This window comes from Myotis myotis, unplaced genomic scaffold (genome assembly GCF_014108235.1).
Source record: "Myotis myotis isolate mMyoMyo1 unplaced genomic scaffold, mMyoMyo1.p scaffold_m19_p_4, whole genome shotgun sequence".
NCBI classification, from domain to species: domain Eukaryota; kingdom Metazoa; phylum Chordata; class Mammalia; order Chiroptera; family Vespertilionidae; genus Myotis; species Myotis myotis.
The window spans coordinates 59,653,936-59,678,991 of record NW_023416346.1 but is presented as its reverse complement, the minus strand read 5'-3'; the positions used below and the strand labels follow the sequence as shown (position 1 = coordinate 59,678,991).

The 25,056-nt window shown below is 38.8% G+C and overlaps 1 protein-coding gene across 1 annotated transcript in view; it reads right to left on the bottom strand.

The window, feature by feature from the left end:
• Positions 1-18,358: 18,358 nt before the first annotated feature.
• The window catches only part of TRMT2B (tRNA methyltransferase 2 homolog B), a 56,417-nt gene continuing 49,719 nt past the window's right edge, over positions 18,359-25,056 (bottom strand). Inside the window, exons 8-13 of the mRNA XM_036304143.1 lie at positions 22,088-22,234; positions 20,878-20,972; positions 20,328-20,542; positions 20,062-20,163; positions 19,164-19,283; positions 18,359-18,946 (exon numbers count right to left, since the gene is read on the bottom strand). Of these exons, the coding sequence (XP_036160036.1) occupies positions 18,843-18,946; positions 19,164-19,283; positions 20,062-20,163; positions 20,328-20,542; positions 20,878-20,972; positions 22,088-22,234 (783 nt within the window). The 3' untranslated portion in view covers positions 18,359-18,842. The remainder of the gene's footprint in view (positions 18,947-19,163; positions 19,284-20,061; positions 20,164-20,327; positions 20,543-20,877; positions 20,973-22,087; positions 22,235-25,056) is intronic.

The window sequence follows — 25,056 nt, the reverse complement described above, 5'->3', positions numbered from 1 at the left end:
AGAGATCAACAACAACATAGTCATAGTCGGGGACTTTAACACCCCGCTGACTTCACTGGATAGATCTTCCAGACAAAAACTTAACAAGAAAACAGTGATTCTAAAGGACACACTGGATCAGATGGATTTAATTGACATTTATAGGACATTTCACCCCAAAGCTGAAGAATATTCATTCTTCTCAAGTGCACATGGATCATTCACAAAGATAGATCACATGTCAGGACACAAAACAAGTTTCTACAAGTTCAAGAAGACTGAAATCATGTCAAGCATCTTCTCAGATCACAGTAGAATGAAATTAGAAATCAACTACAGTAAAAACACCCCAAAACATTCAAACACATGGAGGCTAAATAGCATGTGATTACACAATGAATGGGTTACCAACGAGATCAAGAAAGAAATAAAAAAACTTCCTGGAAACAAATGAAAATGAACACACAACAACCCCAAATCTCTGGAACACAGCAAAAGCAATCCTGAGAGGGAAGTTCATAGCGCTGCAAGCTTACCTCAAAAAACAAGAAAAATCAACAATAAACTATTTAACCCTACAACTTAAATAACTAGAAAGAGAACAATAAGAAAAGCCAAGAGTAAATAGAACAGCGGTTCTCAACCTGTAGGTCACGACCCCTTTGGGGGTCAAACGACCCTTTCACAGGGGTCGCCTAAGACCATCAGAAAACACATATATAATTACATATTGTTTTTGTGATTAATCACTATGCTTTAATTATGCTCAATTTGTAACAATGAAAATACATCCTGCATATCAGATATTTATATTACAATTCATAACAGTAGCAAAATTACAGTTGTGAAGTAGCAATGAAAATAATTTTATGGTTGGGGGTCACCATAGCATGAGGAACTGTATTAAAGGGTCACGGCATTAGGAAGGTGGAGAACCACTGAAATAGAAGGAAGGAAATAATAAAGATTAGAGAGGAAATAAATGACACAAAGACTAAAATAAATAAATAAATAAATGAAACCAAGAGCTGGTTCTTTGAAAGGATAAACAAAATTGATAAACCATTAGCCAGACTCAACAATAAACAAAGAAAGAGGACCCAAAGAAATAAAATCAGAAATGAAAGTGGAGAATTACTGACACCACATAAATACAAAGGATTGTAAGGAAGGAAAAAACACACATGCACACACACACAAAAAAAAAAACCAACACAAAGATTTGTAAGGAAATACTATGAACAACTACATGCCAACAAGCTGGAAATGTGGAGGAAATGGATAAATTCCTAGAAAAATACAATCTTGAAAAACTGAATCAGGTAAAAATCAGAAAATCTGAACAGGCCAATAACAACTGATGAAATAGAAGCAGTAATCAAAAAACTCCAAACAAAAGTCTGGGTCTGGATGACTTCACAGGGGAGTTTTACCAATCATTCAAAGAAGAACTAACACCTGTACTCCTCAAACTATTCCAAAAAACCCAAAAGGAAGGAACACTTCCAAGCTCTTTTTTTGAGACCATCATTACCTTAATCCCAAAACCAGATAAAGACACTACAAAGAAAGAGAATTACAGGCCAATATCCCTGATGAACATAGATGCTAAAATCCTCAAGAAAATATTAGCAAATAGGATCCAGCAATATATTAAAAAGATCATACACCATAATCAAGTGGGATTTATTCCAGAAATGCAAGGCTGGTAAAATTTTCACAAATCAATAAATGTGATACATCACATAAACAAATTGAAAGACAAAAATCACATGATCATATCAATTGATGCAGAAAAAGCATTTGACAAAATCCAACATCCATTTTTGATAAAAACTCTCAGCAAAATGGGAATAGAAGGATCATACCTCAACATGATAAAGGCCATATATAACAAACCTACAGGGAACATCATACTCGATGGACAAAAACTAAAACCATTTTCCCTAAGAACAGGAACAAGACAGGGATGTCTACTTTCACCAGTCTTATTCAACAGAGTACTGGAAGTCCTAGTCACAGCAATTAGACAAGAAAACAAAATAAAAGGCATCCAAACTGGAAAGGAAGAAGTAAAACTCTATTCGCAGATGACATAATAATGTACATAGAAAACCCTAAGAACTCCACCAAAAAACTACTAGATTTAATAAATGAATTTGGCAATGCAGAATATAACATCAACACCCTGAAAATCAATGGCTTTTTTTAACACCAATAATGAATTCTCAGAAGGAGAAACTAAACAAGCAAACCCATTTACCATTGCAACAAAAAGATTAAAATACTTAGGAATACACTTAACCAAGGAGGCAAAAGACCTGTATTCAGAAAACTATAGAACGTTGAAAAAAGAGATAGAAGAAGGTATGAACAAGTGGAATAATATACCATATTCATGTATTGGTAGAATCAACATCATTAAAATGTCCATACTACCCAAGGCAATCTACAGATTCAATACAATCCCTATTAAAATACCAACAGCATATTTCACAGATCTAGAACAAATACTCCAACAGTTTATACGGAACCAAAAAAAGGCCCCAAATAACCACAGCAATCTTGAGAAAGAAGAACAAAGTTGGAGGAATCACAATACCAGATTTCAAGTTACACTAAAAAGCCACGGCAATCAAAACAGCCTGATACTGGCACAAGAACAGGCATATAGATCAATGGAACAGAACAGAGACCCCAGAAATTGACCCAAGCCATTATGCTCAATTAATATTTGACAAAGGAGGCAAGACTATACAATGGAATCAAGACAGTTTCTTCAATAAATGGTGTTGGTAAAATTGGACAGATACATGCAAAAAAAAATGAACTAGACCACGAACTTACATCATACACAAGAATACACTCAAAATGGATAAAGGACTTAAATGTAAGGTGTGAAACCATAAAAATAATAGAAGGAACAATAGGCAGCAAAATCTCAAACATCTCTCATAGCAATATGTTTACAGATACATCTCCTAGGGCAGTGTTTGGCAAACTGCAGTCGCAAGTTATACGTGGCTCTTTGGCCCCTTGATCGTGGCTCTTCCACAAAATACCGACTTCTGCGCATGGGCCACGAAGTTTCAATCGCACTGTACATGCACGCCCGCACGTGGTATTTTGTGGAAGAGCCACACTCAAGCGGCCAAAGAGCCGCATGTGGCTCTCAAGCCACAGTTTGTCGGCCACTGTCCTAGGGCAAAGGAAACTAAGAAAGAAATAAACAAATGGGGAGAGAGAACCTGGCTAGGCTGCTGATCAACTGAATGCTACCTCCATGTCATTCCTTCTTCGTTGACTCTGTCCACACCTTTGGGAACCCCTAGACCTGCTGGGGCTGGACCCCAACAAGTTCTTTTGGATCTATACCCAGAGGTGGAATGGTGGATCATATATTAATTTTATTTTTTCAGGAACTAAAATTTGCTTGTTTTTTTTAAAATTAATTTTCTATCTCTTTCCTAAAAATATTTTATGCAGAAGATGCCAGTAAAGAGTGATAGAGGAGTGTGTGGACGCATGTGGTGTGTGTGTATGAGCTAGGGACAGTTAGATTCTGCAGGTCTTCTAAGGGGCTGCTAAACCGGGCAGTCTTAGGCGGCGGAGTCCCGCTCCCTGCGCGGACACTCCTGGGCGGCCAGCACAGGCATGGCGACCACGCCATCTTGGGAAACAGAGCTGCTTGAGACTAGGATCCTGGCTTCAGTACCACCCAGTCTGATAGCAGACGCATACCAGGACCCTGCAGCCACTGGGGACAGAGACCTGTGACCACAGCTACAGACCTGCGGACACCAAAAGTTCAGAAATCCCCGCAGCAGATCCATGAGTAACAGAGCCCATCCCCCCTTCCCGCAGGCTTGCGGGAAGCCCCAGAATAACTAACTGATAGACCCACCCCTTGCCGGGGCCTCAGCCCTCCAGGAACTTTAGCCTGGAAGTGCTCGAGCACCTTGGAACTGATCCTACAAGCACTGCCCGCTTCTGAGCCCTGCTCTGTGAGCAAACGCGCGAACCCCAGGAACTGAGCCTAGGCACACTGCCAGCTTCTGAGCCCTGGGCTGGAAGCAAACCCGCGAACCCCAGGAACTGAGCCTAGGCGCACTGCTGGCTTCTGAGCCCTGGGCTGGGAGCAATCGCGCGAACATCGGAATTTGTCCCACTTATCACAGGCCCAGGAACCCCGATTCTCTGGGCAGGTGGCAGCACCAAACACCAGTGACTTCACTGTGTTTCTTTTCACCTGCGCCTGAGATCCTGATTTCCTGTGCATTCATACTAAGAGCCAGTGACTCCAATTCCTGGTGCAAGGGCACACAGTGACCCTGATTCTCAAGGCACGCTAGGGGGATCTGGTTTTCAACACGCTTCAGGGGGGTCTCTGTTTCAGCCCGGTGCAGGCAGGGTCCCTGCTTCTAAGGGCGCGTATGAGGCCACATTGAGCGCTGACAACACTGACTCTGAGCAAGCCTGGTTCCCACCAACCCACAACAACCACACATCTTAGTGTCAGAGCTCTTCAGTGACTCTAGGGTGGTGGGAGGCTCCCACTGCACACGGCCCAGGCCCACGCAACTCGACGTTTGAACCATCGGGAGATAATCAGAATGAAGAGATGAAAGAACACCCAGAGGAAAGACAATGAGGAGTCACCAAAAAAGGACATTAATGAAGTTGAAGCATGCAACATGACACAAAAAGAATTCAGAATAATGGTTGTACAATTCATTCACCGGATGGATGAGAAAATCAACAACCTCTGCAAGAATCAGGAAGAAATGAAAAGTGATATAGCTACAATCAAAAACACCATGGAAAGTTTCAGCAGCAGACTAGAAGAAGCAGAGGACCGAATTAGTGAATTAGAAGATAAGGCAGAGAAACAAGCTCAATCTGAACAGCAACTGGAGAAAAGAATTAAAAAGCAGGAGGAGAGCCTAAGGGAGCTTCGGGACAACATGAAACAAAGTAACACGCTTAATAGGGCTGCAAGAAGGACAAGAAGAGCAGCAAGGATTAGAAAATCTATTTGAAGAAATAATGTCAGAAAACTTCCCAGATATGGGGAAGAAAAAAGTTACACAAGTACAGAGAGTCCCAGGCAAGATGAACCCCAAAAGACCCACACCAAGACACATCATAATAACGATGGCAAATGTACAAGACAAAGACAGAATCTTAAAGGCTGCAAGAGAGAAACAGAGAGTTACCTACAAAGGATCCCCCATCAGATTATCAAATGATTTCTCAACAGAAACACATCAGGCCAGAAAAGAATGGACGGAAATTTACAAAGTGATGCAAAGCAAAGGACTGAATCCAAGAATACTCTATCCAGCAAGGCTATCATTCAAAATTGAAGGGGAAATAAGAAGCTTCACAGACAAAAAAAGGCTAAGGGAGTTTATCACCACCAAGCCAGCAATGCAAGAAATGCTAAAGGGACTGGTGTAAAAAGAAGAACTAAAAAGCCCAGAAAGAAAAAAGCCACACAAAAAAATAGAAATGGCTACAAACAAGTACCTTTCAATAATAACTTTAAACGTAAATGGACTAAATGGTCCAATCAAAAAACATCGAGTGGCTGAATGGATAAAAAAACATGACCCATATATTTCCTGTCTACAAGAGACCCACCTCATTAGAAGGGACTCACACAGACTGAAAGTGAAGGGATGGAAAAATATCTTTCAGGCAGATGGAAATGAAAAAAAAGCTGGGGTAGCAATACTTATATCAGACAAAATACATCTCAAAGTGAAGGCCATAACAAGAGATAAGAAAGGCCACTTCATAATACTAAAGGGATCAATACAACAAGAAGATATAACCCTGGTAAACATATATGCACCCAATGCAGGAGCACCCAAATTCATAAAAAAACTCCTGGAAGATATCAAAGGAGAGATCGACAACAATACAATCATAGTAGGGGACATTAATACACCACTAACAGCACTGGATAAATCCTCTAGACAAACAATCAGCAAAGAAACAGCAATCCTAAATGAGTCACTAGATCAGATGGACTTAATTGACATCTTCAGAACACTTCACCCCAAAGCCACAAAATATACGTTCATCTCAAGTGCTCATGGGACATCTTCAAAAATAGACCACATATTGGGTCACAAACAAAGTCTCCCCAAATTCAAGAAGATTGAAATAATACCAAGCATCTTCTCAGACCACAAGGCCATAATATTAGAAATAAACTACAACAAAAACAACTCAAAATACTCAAACACTTGGAAGCTGAATAGCACGTTATTAAATATTGATTGGGTTACCAATGAGATCAAAGAAGAAATTAAAAACATCCTGGAAACTAATGACAATGAAAACACAACAATCCAAAACCTTTGGGACGCAATGAAAGCAGTCCTGAGAGGGAAGTTTATAGCTCTACAGGCCTATCTCAACAAACAAGAAAAAATGGTAGTAAATCATCTAAATCTACAGCTCAAAGAATTAGAAAGAGAGCAACAAGAAAAGCCCAGAGTGAGAAGGTAGGAGATAATAAAGATTAGAGCAGAAATAAATGACATAGAGACCAAAAAAACAATACAGAAAATCAATGAAACCAAGAGCTGGTTCTTTGAAAGGATAAACAAGATTGACAAGCCTCTAGCCAGGCTCACCAAGAAGCAAAGAGAAAGGACCCAAATCAACAAAATCAGAAATGATAGAGGCGAAATGACAACAGATCCCACAGAAATACAAATGATTGTTAATAAATACTATGGACAACTCTACTCCAACAAACTAGACAACTTGGAGGAAATGGACATATTCCTAGAAAAATACAACATTCCAAAACTTGATCAGGAAGAATCTAAAAATCTCAACAGGCCAATAACTATGGAAGAAATTGAGACAGTCATCAAAAAGCTTCCAGCAAACAAAAGCCCAGGACCAGACCGCTTCACAGGGGAGTTTTACCAAACATTCAAGGAAGAACTAAAACCTATCCTCCTCAGACTACTACAAAAAATCCAAGAGGAAGGAACACTTCCAAGCTCATTCTATGAAGCCAGCATCACCCTAATACCAAAACCAGGTAAAGACAACACAATAAAAGAGAATTACAGGCCAATATCCCTCATGAACATAGATGCCAAAATCCTCAACAAAATCTTAGCAAATCGGATCCAGCAGTACATCAGAAAGATCATACACCATGACCAAGTAGGATTTATCCCAGGGATGCAAGGATGGTACAATATCCGCAAATCAATAAACGTGATACATCACATAAACAAATTGAAAGAAAAAAACCACATAGTCATATCAATTGATGAAGAAAAAGCGTTTGACAAAATTCAACACCCATTTTTGATAAAAACTCTCAGCAAGGTGGGAATTGAAGGATCATACCTCAACATAATAAAAGCCATATATGACAAACCCACAGCCAACATCATACTCAATGGACAAAAACTAACACCATTTGCCCTAAGAACAGGAACAAGACAGGGATGCCCACTCTCACCACTCCTGCTCGACATAGTACTGGAAGTATTAGCCATTGCAATTAGACAAGAAGAAGAAATAAAAGGCATCCAAATTGGAAAAGAAGAAGTAAAACTGTCCTTATTTGCAGATGACATGAGATTATACTTAAAAAACCCTAAAGACTCCATCAAGAAACTATTAGACTTAATAAAATAATTCGGCAATGTAGCAGGATACAAAATTAACGCCAAGAAATCTATGGCATTTCTTTTTTTTTAATTAAATCTTTATTGTTCAGATTATTACATTTGTTCCTCTTTTTTCCCCCCTAACTCCCCTCCTCCCAGTTCCCACCCCACCCTCCGCCCTCACTCCCCACCCACTGTCCTCATCCATAGGTGCACGATTTTTGTCCAGTCTCTTCCCCCATCTCCCACACCCCTTTCCCCCCCCCAAGAATAGTCAGTCCATTCCCTTTCTATTATGTCCCTGATTCTATTATGATCACCAGATTATTCACTTGATTCTTAGATTCACTTGTTGATAGATGCATGTTTGTTGTTCATAATTTGTATCTTTACCTTTTTCTACTTCTTCCTCTTCTTAAAAGATACCTTTCAGCATTTCATATAATACTGGTTTGGCGGTGATGAACTCCTTTAGCTTTTCCTTATCTGTGAAGCTCTTTATCTGACCTTCAGTTCTGAATGATAGCTTTGCTGGATAAAGTAATCTTGGTTGTAGGTTCTTGGTATTCATCACTTTGAATATTTCTTGCCATTCCCTTCTGGCCTGCAAAGTTTCTGTTGAGAAATCAGCTGACAGTCGTATGGGTATTCCCTTGTAGGTAACTGAGTTTCTTTCTCTTGCTGCTTTTAAGATTCTCTCTTTGTCTTTTGCTCTTGGCATTTTAATTATGATGTGTCTTAGTGTGGTCCTCTTTGGATTTCTTTTGTTGGGGGTTCTCTGCACTTCCTGGACCTGTATGTCTATTTCTTTCACCAGGTGGGGGAAGTTTTCTGTCATTATTTCTTCAAATAGGTTTTCAATATCTTGCTCTCTCTCATCTTCTGGCACCCCTATAATTCTGATGTTGGTACGCTTGAAGCTGTCCCAGAGGCTCCTTACACTATCTTCGTATTTTCGGATTCTTTTTTCATTTTGCTTTTCTGGTTGGGTGTTTTTTGCTTCTTCGCATTTCAAATCTTTGCCTTGATTCTTGCGCTCCTATGGTCTGCTGTTGGGAGTCAGCATAGTATTCATTATTTCAGTCTGTGTATGCTTAATTTCTAGCTGGTTCTTTAGCATAACATCGAGGGTCTCATTAGATTTCTTGAGGATCTCACTACATTTATCGGTGGCTTCTAGACAGTTCTTAAGAGACCTTAAAAGTGTGGTTCTGAACTCAATATCCTCCATTGACAGTTTTGTCCTGTTTCTTTGTCTCCGCATTTTTTATGCTTTCTTGGTACACCCTACTGGTCTTTGTGGGCAGTCTTGTTGTAGTTAAGCCTTGATTGATGTCGGCAATACCGGGGGGTGATTTGACCTCCAGGCTAACTGGCTATGAGAGTCCGCTGTGTCTTCAGTGGGAGAGCTTCTGTGCTGGATCTCTAGGGTGGTGCTAATCTAGCGTTTGCCTGAGGCTATCTGGCAAATGGCTCTGCACAGGGCTTGGGCGGGGCGGGTCCCAGGGGATCTATAGGGCGGGCCGGAGCGAGCAGTTATGGCTGCTCTCAGTTCCATCCCTAGGGGCTCTGCCTCACAGGGTCCCAGCAACCACTGCAAACCTCGGAGAGAAAGCTGCCTTCGAGTTCCGACCAAAGCCAGACAGTCACGCTTCTCCCGTTTGAGTCTGGGTCCCTACAGACTCGCCCGGATCTGGAGCTCAGAGTCTGAAACTCCCTCCCGGTTGAAAACAACAACCGCGCCCTCTGCCGCCCGCCCGCTCGCGCGCACTCTGCACCTGAGTATTTCACTTCAGCACTGCGCCTCCTCTGAGTCTGGGTATGATATTCTCTTTCCTCCTAGTTGTAGAATTTCCACTCAGCCAGCCTTCCTGTGATTCTGGATGATGTCCGTTCCGTCTTTAGTTGTTTTTCTGAAGTGGTTGTTCGAGGCAGCAATCTCTGGTGTTAACCTATGCTGCCATCTTGGTTTCTCCCCTCTATGGCATTTCTATACACCAATAGTGAATGTGCAGAAAGAGAGACTAAAAAAGCAATCCCATTTACCATCACACCAAAAAAATTAAGCTACCTAGGAATAAATCTAAATAAAGAGGTAAAAGACCTCTTCTCAGAAAACTACAGGACGTTGAAAAAGAGATAGAGGAAGACATAAAGAGATGGAAGAACATACCATGTTCTTGGATTGGTAGAGTCAACATCATTAAAATGTCCATACTGCCCAAAGCAATCTATAAATTCAACGCACTTCCCATTAAAGTACCAATGGCATATTTCACAGACCTAGAACGTACTCTCCAAAAATTCATCTGGAATAAAAAACGACCCCGAATAGCTGCAGCAGTCCTGAGAAAGAACAAAGTAGGTGGGATCTCAGTACCAGATATCAAGCTGTATTACAAAGCCACTGTTCTCAAAACTGCCTGGTACTGGCACAAGAACAGACATATAGATCAATGGAATAGAATTGAGAGCCCAGAAATCAGCCCCAAACAATACGCTCAATTAATATTTGACAAAGGAGGCAAGAACATACAATGGAGTCAAGATAGTCTCTTCAATAAATGGTGTTGGGAAAATTGGACAGATACATGCAAGAAAATGAAACTGGACCACCAACTTACACCATACACAAAAATAAACTCAAAATGGATAAAGGGCTTAAATATACGACGGGAAACCATACAAATACTAGAAGAATCCAAAGGCAACAAAATCTCAGACATATGCCGAAGCAATTTCTTCACCAATACAGCTCCTAGGGCATTGGAAACTAAAGAGAAAATAAACAAATGGAACTACATCAAAATAAAAAGCTTCTGCACAGCAAAAGAAACCATCAACAAAAAAACAAGAAAACCCACTGTGTGGGAAAACATATTTGCCAATGTCATATCTGATAAGGGCCTAATCTCCAAAATTTATAGGGAACTCATACAATTTAACAAAAGGAAGATAAACAATCCAATCAAAAAATGGGCAAAGGATCTAAATAGACACCTTTCAAAAGAGGACATTCAGAAAGCCAAGAGACATATGAAAACATGCTCAAAGTCACTAATCATCCGAGAGATGCACATCAAAACAACAATGAGGTACCATCTCACACCTGTCAGACTGGCTATCATCAACAAATCAACAAACGACAAGTGCTGGAGAGGATGTGGAGAAAAAGGAACACTTGTGCATTGCTGGTGGGAATGCAGACTGGTGCAGCCACTATGGAAGACAGTATGGATTTTCCTCAAAAAACTACAAATGGAACTCCCATTTGACCCTGTGATCCCATTTCTAGGAATATATCCCAGGAAACCAGAAACACCAATCAGAAAGGATATATGCACCCCTATGTTCATAGCAGCACAATTCCCCATAGCTAAGATCTGGAAACAGCCTAAGTGCCCATCTGTAGATGAAGGGATTAGAAAACTGTGGCACATCTACACGATGGAATACTATGCTGCTCTAAAAAGGAAGGAACTCTTACCATTTGCAACAGCATGGATGGAACTGGAGAGCAGTATGCTAAGTGAAATAAGCCAGTCAATGAAGGAAAAATACCACATGATCTCACTCATTTCTGGATAATAAAGACCATTATAAACTTATGAACAAAAATAGATACAGAGGCAGAGCTGCCTCGAACAGACTGTCAAACTACAGCAGGAAGGCCGGGGAGGGTGGGAGGGCAGGAGGGGGGTGTGTAAGAGATCAACCAAAGGACTTGTATGGATACATATAAGCATAACCAATGGACATAAGACACTGGGGGATAGGGGAGGCTAGGGGACTGTCAAGGGCGGGGGGAAAAAAAGGAGACATATGTAATACTTTTTGTAATACTTTAAGCAATAAAAACAACAACAACAACAACAACAAAATAAAATAAAATAAAATAAAAAAAGACAAACAAATGGGACTACTTCAAAATAAAAAGCTTCTGCACAGCAAGAGAAGCCATCACCAAAATGAAAAGGGAGCCCACTGTATGGGAGAACATATTTGGCAATGATACATCTAATAAAGGGTTAATATCCAAAATATATAAGGAACTCATACAATTTAACAAAAGGAAGACAAACAAGCCAATAAAAAAATGGGCAAAGGACCTAAATAGACACTTCTCCAAAGTGGATATACAGCTGGCTAAGAGACATGAAAAAATGCTCAAAGTCACTGATCATCAGAGAGATGCAAATTAAAACGACAATGAGGTATCACATTACACCTGTCAGAATGGCTACCATCAATAAATCAACAAATGACAAGTGCTGGCGAGGATGTGGAGAAAAGGGACCCCTAGTACACTGGTACAGCCATTATGGAAAACAGTATGGAGTTTCCTCAAAAAATTAAATATGGAACTGCCATTTGACCCAGTGATCCCACTTCTAGGAATATATCCTAAGAAGCCTGAAATCCAAATTAGAAAGAATGTATGCACCCCTATGTTCATAGCAACACAATTTATAATAGCTAAGATCTGGAAACAGCCCAAGTGCCCTTCATTAGATGAGTGGATAAAAAAAAGCTGTGGTATATTTATACCATGGAATACTATGCAGCAGTGAAAAAGAAGGATCTCTTACCCTTTGAGACAGCATGGAGGGACCTAGAGAGTATAATGCTAAGTAAAATAAGTCAGTCAGAGAAAGACAATGATCTCACTCATATGTGCAATCTAAGTAACAAAATAAACTGATGAATGGAGTGAATCCAGAGACATGGAAGAATGAGACAGAGCATGGAATCTCAGTGGGAAGACGGGGGAGGGTCTGTGGGTGGGAGGTAATCAACCAAGGACCTTGTATACATATATGCATAATCCATGGACAGAGACAATAGGTGTTAAGGGCCTGTGGCAGGGGGGAGGGGGATGGAGGTGAGCTGGAGGGGGTAAACGGGGAAAAATAGGGGACATATGTAATACTTTCAACATAAAAATTTATTAAAATAAATAAATAATTTTTTTAAAGAAAAGAAAGAGATTGAAAAAGCCAAACTAGTGTGGATCAGTAGTTGAGTGTCAACCTATGAACCAGGAAGTCACATGCCCAGGTTGTAGGCCAGATCCCCAGTGGGGGGTATGCAGGAGATACCTGATTGGTGATTCTGTCTCATCATTGATGTTTCTATCTCTTTCTCCCTCTCCCTTCCTCTCTGAAATCAATAAAAATATATTTTTAAAAAGAAAAAAGATACAACAAAATGAAAAAAGTATCACATGTTCATGGATTAGAAGAATCAACATAGTTAAAATGGACATATCACCCAAAGCAATATACAGATTTAATGCAATCCACATCAAAATGCCAATGTTATTTTTTAAAGAAATAGAAGGAGCAATCATCAGATTTGTATGGAACCACAGAAGACCCCGAATAGCCAAAGAAATCCTGAGAAAAAAGAACGAAGACTGACTCCAAAATATACTGCAGAGCTACAATAATCAAAACAGCATGGTATTGGCAGAGAAAGAGATACACAGATCAATGGAACAGAATAGAGAGCCAAGCTATAAGAAACCACATGTGTATGGACAGATAATTTTCAACAAAGGAGCTAGAAACACACAATGGAGTAAAGATAGTCTCTTCAAAAAATAGTACTGGGAAAACTGGAAAGCCACATGCAAAAGAATAAAAGTGTATTAAAGTTTGTCCCCAGGTACAAAAATTAATTCAAAATGGATCAAAGACCTAAATATAAGACCCTAAACAATAGGTCACATAGAAGAAACATAGGTACCAAACTTATGGACCTTGGTCATAGAGATTATTTTATGAACTTCACCCCAAAGGCAATGGAAGTAAAGGCAAAAATAAATGAATGAGACTTATCAAACTAAAAAGCTTCTGCAGAGCAAAATAAAATGGCAAGTAAACAAAGAGGTAGTCAACCAGATGGGAGATGATATTTGCAAACAGTAGCTCCGACAAAGATTTAATTTCCAAAATATATAAAGAATTCATGCCCTGACAGGTTTGGCTCAGTGGATAGAGCGTCGGCCTGCAGACTAAAGGGTTCCAGGTTTGATTCTGGTCAAGGGCATGTACCTTGGTTGTGGGCACATCCCCAGTGGGGAGTGTGCAGGAGGCAGCTGACCGATGTTTCTCTCTCATTGATGTTTCTAACTCTCTATCCCTCTCCCTTCCTCTCTGTAAAAAAATCAATAAAATATATATATTTTTTAAAAAGAATTCATAAAACTCAACACCAAACAACAACCCAATCAAAAAGTGGGCAGAGGACCTGAACAGACACCTGTCCCAAGAAGACATACAAAAAGCCAATAGATATATGAAAAGATGTTTGACCACACTGGCAATTAGGGAAATACAAATCAAAACTACAATGAAATACCATCTCACACCTGTTAGACTGGCGATTAGCAACAAGACAAGCAATAAATGTTGGCAAGGTTGTAGAAAAAAGGAAACCCTCATTCATTGCTGATGGGAATGTAGACTGGTACAACCACTATGGAAAGCAGTCTGGCGATTCCTCAAAAAAATTAAGAATAGAACCAACTTATGACCCAGCAATCCCTCTCCTGGGTATATATCTGAAAAACTCAAAAGCATGTATCCAAAAATATATATGCACCCCTATGTTCATTGAAGCATTATTTGCAGTGGCCAATACATGGAAACAATCAAAGTGTCCTTTGATAGAAGACTGGATAAAAAGAAGTGGTACATATACACAATGGAATAATATTCAGCCATAAAAAAGGATGAAATACTGCCATTTGCAACATTGTCGGTGGACCTTGAGAATATTATGCTAAGTGAAATGTCAGTCAGAAAAAGCTAGGAACCATATGATTTCACTCATATGTGGGATATAAAACTGGAACTCATGAACACAAACAGCAGTGTGGTGGTTGCCAGAAGGAAGGGGATAGGGCAGTGATGGCGATAGCGAACCTATGACACGCGTGTCAGAGGTGACACGCGAACTCATTTTTTTGGTTGATTTTCCTTTGTTAAATGGCATTTAAATATATAAAATAAATATCAAAAATATGTCTTTGTTTTACTATGGTTGCAAATATCAAAAAATTTCTATAAGTGACACAACACCAGGGTTAAGTTAGGGTTTTTCAAAATGCTGACACGCCGAGCTCAAAAGGTTCGCCATCACTGGGATAGGGAGTGAATGGGGTCCTAACATATAGTGATGGGAGAAGATTTGACTTTGGGTGGTGGACGCACAGTGCAATGTACAGATCTTGTAACATAGAAACCCACACCTAAAACCTATATGATCATATTAACCAATGTCACCCCAATAAATTTAATTAAAAGGGGGGAATAAAGCATATGGAAATGTTAAGAGTATATAGATCCTTTAACCTGGCAATTCCACATAAGGGATTTATCTAATACATATACTATCACATACACTTACTTATTCATCACATAACATTCCACATATGTGCAAAACTATATGTACAAGGATATTCACTGAAAAATGGTGGTAAAAATAGAGTACAAACAACCTTAAAATTCATTAGTAAGGGACTAGTTAAATGACATATTTGTGAGAAGAATGTTTACAATAAGTTCATTAATTATTTTAGTTCTGGAACTTGGTTTTGTTTTTTAATAGTGATAAGAATGGTGCAGTACTAGGAAAGTTATGGAAAATGCTGTCAATTTTACTTTAAAATGAGAATCTGGTGTTTCTGTATTTTATTGTTTTCAGTAAAAGTTCATATGTGTTTTGGACTTTTTGAGAGAGAAAAACTGTACAGCCTATTTTAAAAATCAAGTAGACCTATAAGTATTGATGCAGATTCTACATCACTGTGGGAAAATCACCAAAATCTTTTGTTAACTGAAAAGCATGGTGCAGACAGTGCTAACAGTCTGTTTCTATTGTTTTAAAGAGAGAAGGATGGTATGTACACATACATGTACGTGTATACACATACAAACACTTGTATAGTCACAGAATATCTCTGGTAGACTACACAAGAAACTGGTACGAGTGGTGATATCTGAAGGACAAGTGGTCAGAAGTAAAAAAGAGACTCGCTGAATTTTTTCTACCATATGCATATACTGGCTTTTCAAAATAATTATTTCTTGCCTTTTTGAGGCCATGTTTATTGTTTTATGCAATATGAATGTTAGCAGAATCCCAGGTTTGCTCTTAATAACTGCATTTTAAAACCTGTTTTCACAATGAATATTTTCATTTTATTTGAAAATGAAATAACATAGAAAGGTATACGGTAAAGTCTCCTTCCCACCTGTGACTCCCATCTCTGCAGTTTCCCCCCACCAGAGATAACTACTATCATCAGTTTCTTATATAACTTCAGAGTTTCTCTATGCATATACAAGCAAATACAAATCTCTACTATCTTCATCCTTTGCCCTTTTTTCACAGATAGTTTACTATTACATAAACAATTTTTGCGCACCTGGCTACTTTCACTTAGTAACATACCTTAAAACCAAAATCACAAGGCACAATAAAAAACCAACCTGGACATATTCATAATTAAATACTCTGGGCTTCAAAGGATACTGTCAAGAAAGTTAATAGAGAACCCACAGAATAAGAGAAAATATTTGCAAATTATTTATCTGTTAAGGGACTGGTATCCAGAAGCCAGACACAAAAGGCCACATATTGTATGATTCCATTGGTAGAAAATGTTCAGACTAGGCAAATCAGTAGAGAAAAACTAGATTTGTGGTTGCCTAGGGTGAGGATGGTGGTTTTGGGGAGAAATGGGGTGCATGATATCTTCTTGGCTTAATGAAAATGTTCCACAATTGTTGTGACAGATGTACAACTCTGGAAAACCAATAAACTATATAAATAGGTGATCTATATGATATGTGAATTATATCTCAATAAAACAGTTTAAAAAATTAATAACTTGTATGATAAAAAGCACCAAAAGCAAAGACAGGAGACAACATACACACTGGAAATAAATTTGCAGTTCACATCAAAGACAAAGCCTTTTTTTCTCTAATTTATAACAAATTCCTGGAAATCGATAAGGACAAGAACCACAGCCCAAAAGAAAAATGAACAGAGAATATGAAAAGAAAATATAAATGTTTGTGAATTATGAAAGGGTTTGCAGCACAAGTTTTTTTTTAACCTTGATGATGTCCAATTACAGACATATACACACACACACGACTTATTTATTTATGTTTTTATTTATTAGCACCATGCTCTAACCAACTGAGCCAACCGGCCGCCCCATGTGTTTTTATTTATTTGTTGTTGTCATTGTTTGGGTTTTTGATGTCATATCTAAGAAAGCTTTGCCTAACCCAAGGTCACAATGATTCACACCCATGTTTTAGCTCTTACATTTAGTTCTATGATCCATTTTGAATTCATTTCTGCACATGGTATAATGAAGAAAGAAGTTACTCTGTATGTGGCCAAATTTAACAAATTTTTGTTATATGGCTTCTGAATTTTCATATTTAGAAAGGGCTGCTGCACGCCAAGATTATAAAGAAATTCTATGATTTCCCCTTTTTACATTTAAATCTCTAACTCCTTTATAATGTATCCTGGTATACAGTATGAGACACATATCCAACTTTTCTTTTCACCATGGCTTGCCAGTTGTCCACTGTCATTTATTGAATAGTCCATCTTTTTCCCATTGATTTGAAATGCTGCCTTTATTATATATATTTTTTAAATTAAACAGAATAATAAAAATAAAGTATAAATGGACGAGTAAATGTGCAAGAGTAGACAAGGAAATAAGACTGGAAACGCATGGGCTCCATGCTATCATTTGGGGTAGAAGAAGCTCTTTCACAACTTTCCCAATTTTGTTTCCATGGTTACTGATCTATTTAGATCTACTATATCTTCTGGAATTAGTATTAGCCATTGCATTTTCCCAGAAAATCACCCATCTTGGCTTTCAAATGTATTGCAAGGGAGTTGTACAAAGTACTTCTTATCATTTTTTAAAACGTCTTCATATTACTAGTTATGCTCATTTTCTCATTTAAGACTACATTTTTATGTTTATTTATATGTTATTTCTTTATATTCTTAATTTGGTTTATATATCTATTTTATTTTATTTTTCCAATAATACCTACTTGTTTATTTGTTGAGTCCACAGGATTTGGTTTTGTAGTTAATTAATTTCTGGATTTTTTAACATTATTGACTTATTCCGTCAGTTTCCTCTAGGTTTATTGTTATTTTTCTAGCTCATTGACTTCAAAGCTCAATTCACTTTTATTTTCAGTTTTAATTTACTGTTATTGAATTTATTGGGTGACATTAGTTAATAAAATTATACAGGTTTCAGGTGTACAATTCTATAATATATTATCTATACATTGTATTGTGTGTTCACCACCCCAACTCAAGTCTCCTTCCATCACCATTTATCCCTTCTACCTCCCCTACTCCCTTCCCTCTGGTAATCACCATACTACTGTCTGTGTCTGTGAGGGTGGATTTTTTTGTGTGTTTTTTTGAATTTGCTTAATCCTTTCAATTCATTTACCTTTAAATCTCACTTTTTTATCCAATCATATCATATGTAGTTTATACCCACCTATGTGGTTTGAATATTACAAATAAATTGTATTATTAATACAAAAAGAGGGAGGAGAAAAGGAGAGAGAAAAAAGAGAGAGAGATTACAAGAAGACAACATTTCAAAAAAATCAAAATAATTGACCAGGGCCAGAACTAAGATGAAGTAAGACGCATTCACTTTGGATGCAAAATTTAATAGGATGCCAAAAAACCCAAACAACTCAGTAATCAAGACACATATATTTTTATGCAATATTTTGGAAAATCAAATTAGAAAATTATGGCCTGCAGGTTGGCTGCTTATTATATCAATAAAGTTTTATTGGAACCAGGGCCAAGATTAGGGTAAGATGAATGAGGCAAGGTTCATCAAGTGGAAGAGTGGATCTCACCTTTCTAAACAATCTTAATATTTTGGTCATCATTGATTTGTGTACTAATTTTTATTTTTGAAAATATGACATTAAAAATGAATCTCAATTACTGAGATTTTGGGCATCCTTTAAGTTATAAACAGAAGTAAGTTGCTTCACTTACCTCACCCAAGACTGAACCCTATAATTGACTCTTAGTGTCATTATTTTCCAAATTCCTCAAAATAAACATGAATTACTTTGATCATCAGGAAAAAAATAACTTAAAAAAAGACATCAAGACTCACTCAATGATGTTCCTAGTGGTTTCACCATAGGGCTTGCAGGAAATAAAAACTAGTGTGCAGATGGCCCTGCAGTTTCGAATGGCTTGAACCACCTGGTAATCTGAAGGCAGAAAGACATTGCTATTAATATAATTAAACTATCATGATCTGGGTTATCACAAACTCTCAACTGGCCAGCACCTAGAATTGGTGAGGAATAGAGGAGAAAAATGGTTCAGAGCCAGTCCGATGGGGGCACCGTTAACTTGGTATGGGAATGGGGGAACATCATGGGAACATCCAACTAGTTCTAAAGCGGGAAAGCTATTCATCCTTACGCAGTCCTGCCCGAGCTGGGTTTACCACAGCAACAATTAACTGCCCATTTTCCTTTGACTTTAGCAGCTGTGGCAAAATCTTCTCTGCTTGACCAGCGTAGAATTCACAGTTGGTGATGCCTGCAGAAGAGAGGCCCACATGACATAAATGAAAACGCATGCCCACCAGTGAGGTGCAGGGAGCTTTAGCTTTATAGAAATGTACAGGAGCCAGGGCTCTGCCATCTCCCTTTGGACCTAGCATACCTCTGAATAACAATGAAAGAAATGCTTCTGGACCTGCTTCATTTTTCCAATGTGCTTTCCCTTGCAATATCTCAATAGGCCTTTCCGCTTGAGAGGCCCGCTAGACAGTGTTATTTTATAATTGTGTGACTCACACAGCACATAAGAACCTATTCCAAGAAGAGAACCTTGACTTTTACTCAAGTGTTTTTCTGTTATTGAAGGTTTTTCACACAGAGCCACCAGAGTTGTGTGAAGGTGTGGTAGGGGGACAAAAAGATCTGTTTTCTGTATTGCAGTTTGGCATAAGATTTTGTTCAAAGAAAAGATTCTGTTGCTAAAAACAGCTTGAAACCTATTGTCTTATGTTCTGGTGCCTCATGAGTCTAATGTCAAGAGGCTCTTCTATATTATCCAAAGTTGTGACAAGTTCCCCTGCTATCAGTTCGGCTTATTTCTTCCCTCAGGCTCTGCTTCTAGATAGAAGAAAAGATTTAGCTATTGGGATCTCTTTCAGAAAACCATCAGGACCCAACTCTGACCACTCCAGAACACCCTCTCTTCCTCCCCACAGGTCATGGATACAGTATATGCCCTTTCCCCCATGTAACAGTTTTCATAGCATAGAAACAACTGCAGCTCTTCATTTTTCCCCAGACTGAGAGCAGTGTACCATTGAAGGCTGCAGTCCACCTGGCGTCCTCTACCGCCTGCTCCACCAATTCAATCCCAAGGACCTGGGAGGTATATTTAGCCAGAGAGAGACCAATCACACCTAGGGAAGTAAGAGAGAATGAGAGGAGGGTATTTTAGGGTTTTAAACTAATGAGTTTATGCCTGCACCACTACCATCACCTCCCCACCCCAGACCTAATGTGCTGGGTGAATGGAGTTTGGGAGCTAGACAGCATGTAGATTCGGCCCTGAGCTACCACTTACCAGTTCCACAGCAGATATCAAGGAGGATAGTGTTAGAGTTCACTCCACTCAGCTTCCCTATGGTCCGATACAGCACCTCTGCACCAGCAGTGTTAATTTGGAAAAAGGCATCTGGAGAGATGCGGATCTTCAAGCCCAAGAGCTCTTCAAAGATGTGGGGTTCCCCAAAAAGGAGCTGGAAGGGGGACTGCTGATGGCTGCAACGGGTCCTGGTGCTGGAAAAGAATTTTTAAGAAAGCATCTTGGAATGGTAGACCATTTTCTCTCTAGTGCTTGGTTGGAGAGGGAGACCCTAGTATCTCATTTAGGAGGCACACGCTCTATGGCATGGCCCTGAGAGCTCTGTAGGAATTCCCCTCTCATGGGATGGAGATACATGGAAACACTCTCTCATCTACAGTCTGGCCTGGGTTCCTGGACCTGTATGGTGTACGAGGACCAATACCACTTAGCCCTGATCCACCATAATCAGCAGCCCTGCCACAGCAATCCCCAACCCAAACTATGGCAAGCCATCTGCCTCGTGCTTGTTTGGCTGTCCCAGATTTACCTTTCCTGGAAGTACAGTGATGTCAAGTTACAGACTGCTCCTGGACCTTTGATGAAAAACTCCTTTACAGTTTCCTTCTGAACACAGAGCTCCTCCTGCCCAGACCACAAAATTAGGGATCAAGCAAAGACTCATCTCTGACAAGTTTTCTCTCCTGGCTCCACAATCATCAGCCCTGCAGTAGTCACACAAGAGGGCACATTTCTCTAATCCTATTATAAATAACACTTAACACAAAGCAATGTTCTATAGGACAAAAAATAATTTGTTTTCACATCTCAGTAGAAGCATCGCTTTCCTTGCTGGCTTTTGACAAATCCTATAACATAGATACATACTTTCTCTAGTCTGAGCCCCTTTAAAGAAAGTGTGAGTTATTCTTGTAAACAGGAGCTAAACTAAGCTTTTGTCCCATCACAAAGAAGAAATAATCTTTCAATTCCCTTCATACTTCTCCATTTCAAACATCCCAACCACTCACCCAAACATCACCTCAGAGGACATGAGTGATAGGAGAATGAAAAGTGCTAGGAAGAGAATGAGCATGGTAACTGAGTCCTTTATTTGAGTTCAGAACATTTTACAATGCTTACATCACTACAGAGAGTCTAACCATTAGCTTAACACAGGATATATCACAATAAACTATGTTGGAGCTATAGAGTTAAAAGGCCAGGAATTAATGACTTAGGTTCAAACCCTAGCCTGGCTATTTTCTGGCTCTGTAACCTTGGGTACTTACATACCTCCATTTGCCCATTTGTGAAATGAGGATGACAATACCTCTCCTTTTCCCATGTACTTCACAAGTGGGTTAAGATGATCACACAAGTACAGGAATATTTTAACGTGTGAATGTTTGAAAGCTCCAAGTGCATTACAAATGTAAAGTAATTTTTGGGTTATGACATTTTGACTATATTCTAGTCTCTATTGAATTGGTTTTTGGATTTAGTAGAGCATCTACTAACTTCCATGGGCCAAATTCTTATGAAAATACTTAGGGGTCCTCACATGATAATTAACTTGGTAACCTGGCCTCAGTCTCCACGGTTTGATAATGCATTATCAACCCCTCTTCCCAACCCACACAGATATTCTGTGGATGTGCAGTTTCTGCTATCTGCTCTGAAACTTCCAAAAGCCAACTGTAGCACAGTAGTGGTGGGGTTGCTATGGAAGCTGCCCAGTATCATCTTGTGAGTCTCACCTTACTTAATTCCTGGGGATGGAAAGTAATGATGGCCATTGTGTGCCCTTGGCTATTGGTGCGGACTGTGAGCTCACGCCAGTGTCCACCTTCATGAAACAGAAGGCAGGGCTCCAATGGGGACTGTCGAAGGAATACTTCATAGTACTAGGAAGAAAACAGTATTATTACACAGGCAAAACTAACAAGTTACACAGATGATTATTTATGCTGAGTGATTGTTATGGACTGCATTGTAACCCTCCCCTCCAATTCACATATTGAAGCCCTAACTCCCAGTACCTCAGATTGTGACTGTATTTGGAGATAAGGTCTGAATATTTTTATCGATTTCAGAGAGGAAGGGAGAGGAAGAAAGAGATAGAAGCATCAATGATGAAGGAGAATCATTGATCAGCTGACTCCTGCATGCCCCACACTGAGGATGGAGCCTGCAACCCGGACATGTGCCCTGACCAGTAATTGAACCATGACCTCCTGGTTCATAGGTAGACTCTCAACCACTGAGCCACACTGGCTGGGCTAAATTGCTAACATCTTGATCTCAGACATTGCCTTTAGAACTATGAAGAAATAAATTTCTGTTGTTTAAGCCACCTAGTTTGTGGCATTTTGTTATGGAAGCCCTAGCAACCTAATAAAGTAATATAAGAAACATGAACTCTGCCCTTTCACCTTACAGAAGGACATAATCCATTGTATTCCAAACAGTAAGCTGCAGGAAGGCTTAGAGTTGTATCCTAAGTCTCGCACATAATAGTTGCTCAATAATTATTATTGAAAGAAGGCATGAATGAACAGGAAAGGTATTTTATTTGTATGTACAATCTAAGATTATTCTATATATAGTATGGAATACAATAATCTTCCATTTATGTGAATTTCTCCTGGCAGCAATTCCTAATTTACTACTCAGATGCTATGATTCTATTCCTACCTACAACTTCCTGATGTAAGCCCATGTATTTCTATATATAACCAGGTACCAATTATAGCATAGTTTAGTCGACTCCTTCATTTCCTCCTGGTGAACACAAGTCAAATACAAGCTTGTTGCTGCCACAACAGGACACATTGTCTGATTTGCTGGGTCCTTTTGTGTTTAAAATACATGTATTCTAGGTACACTGTATTTTCAAACAATCCCAAAATTATGTATAGAAGGGGAAGTTATACCAAAAAACAGTGCTGCCTTAGAGGGTAAAAATCAATTAAGGCTACACTTTATCACTTTTGCTATATCACATAAATGCAATACAACATATGCCTATCAATACTGAACGTATTTTTCAAATTTTGAGGTTGGTGATTCAAAGAAAAACTGGTTCAATTGTTGTTTACTGGCTGGTGGGTAAATAATTTTTTATTTTTGGAAACAAGATTCAAATGTCACTGAGGTTCTGGAAGGACAAGAAATTGAAAAACTGAGTCAGACCTGGAAGATAGTGGGTAAGTAAATATGAAATACAGCCTCTCCACGGTATGAGCTCAGGCCTCAGTATCTTCATTTATAAAATAGAGACTGAGATTCCTTTTCTCATATGGAAATAGGTATTAATAGTGGAGGGAACTATAATCATATTGTAATATATAAATGTATCAAATCAACACATTTACACCTTAAATTTACCAATGCTATATGTCAATAATATCTCTATAAAAATAAATTTTAAAAGGAGTGAAGGGACCTTCTGGTTAAAAAAAATAATAGCCCTCCTAAAAATCCTACTAAAATTATATAAAGGTATAAAAAAAAACATAAGCTTATTTAAACTCATTGCTCTACCAATTCTCCCTTCTTTCTCTCCTACACCATCATTTTCCTCCTTCCCTTACATTCTAAGGTTATACTATATATAGTATGGAATACAATATAATATAATATAATAGGATTTCAACATATGAAAACCTGGGGCACACATTCAGACCACAGCCACACTTATCATCTTCTAACATACCATATACCTGTAATTTACTTTATTGTGTATGCGGTTTTTTAAATCTTTCTCTCCCTACTAAAATGCAAGTTCTATGAGAAAAGGATTATTTTCTTCATTATTGTATCCTAAGCACCTAAGAATAATGTCTGGCACTTGCAGGTATTCAACAGTATATTTTTAATGAATAAATGAAAGAAATAACACAGCTAAAAGACAACAAGGGCAAACTAAATAAAGTCTTCAAAGATGGAAGGCATTTTTCCTTCATTGACTGGCTTATTTCACTTAGCATAATGCTCTCCAGTTCTATCCATGACGTTGCAAATGGTAAGAGTTCCTTCCTTTTTAGAGCAGCATAGTATTCCATCGTGTAGATGTACCACAGTTTTCTAATCCATTCATCTACAGTTGGGCACTTAGGCTGTTTCCAGATCTTAGCTATGGTGAATTGTGCTGCTATGAACATAGGGGTGCATATATCCTTTCTGATTGGTGTTTCTGGTTTCTTGGGATATATTCCTAGAAGTGGGATCACAGGGTCAAATGGGAGTTCCATTTGTAGTTTTTTGAGGAAACTCCATACTGTCTTCCATAGTGGCTGCACCAGTCTGCATTCCCACCAGCAGTGCACAAGTGTTCCTTTTTCTCCACATCCTCTCCAGCACTTGTCGTTTGTTGATTTGTTGATGATAGCCAGTCTAACAGGTGTGAGATGGTACCTCATTGTTGTTTTGATTTGCATCTCTCGGATGATTAGTGACTTTGAGCATGTTTTCATATGTCTCTTGGCTTTCTGAATGTCCTCTTTTGAAAGGTGTCTATTTAGGTCCTTTGCCCATTTTTTGATTGGATTGTTTATCTTCCTTTTGTTAAGTTGTATGAGTTCCCTATAAATTTTGGAGATTAGGCCCTTATCGGATATGACATTGGCAAATATGTTTTCCCACACAGTGGGTTTTCTCGTTGTTTTGTTGATGGTTTCTTTTGCTGTGCAGAAGCTTTTTATTTTGATGTAGTCCCATTTGTTCA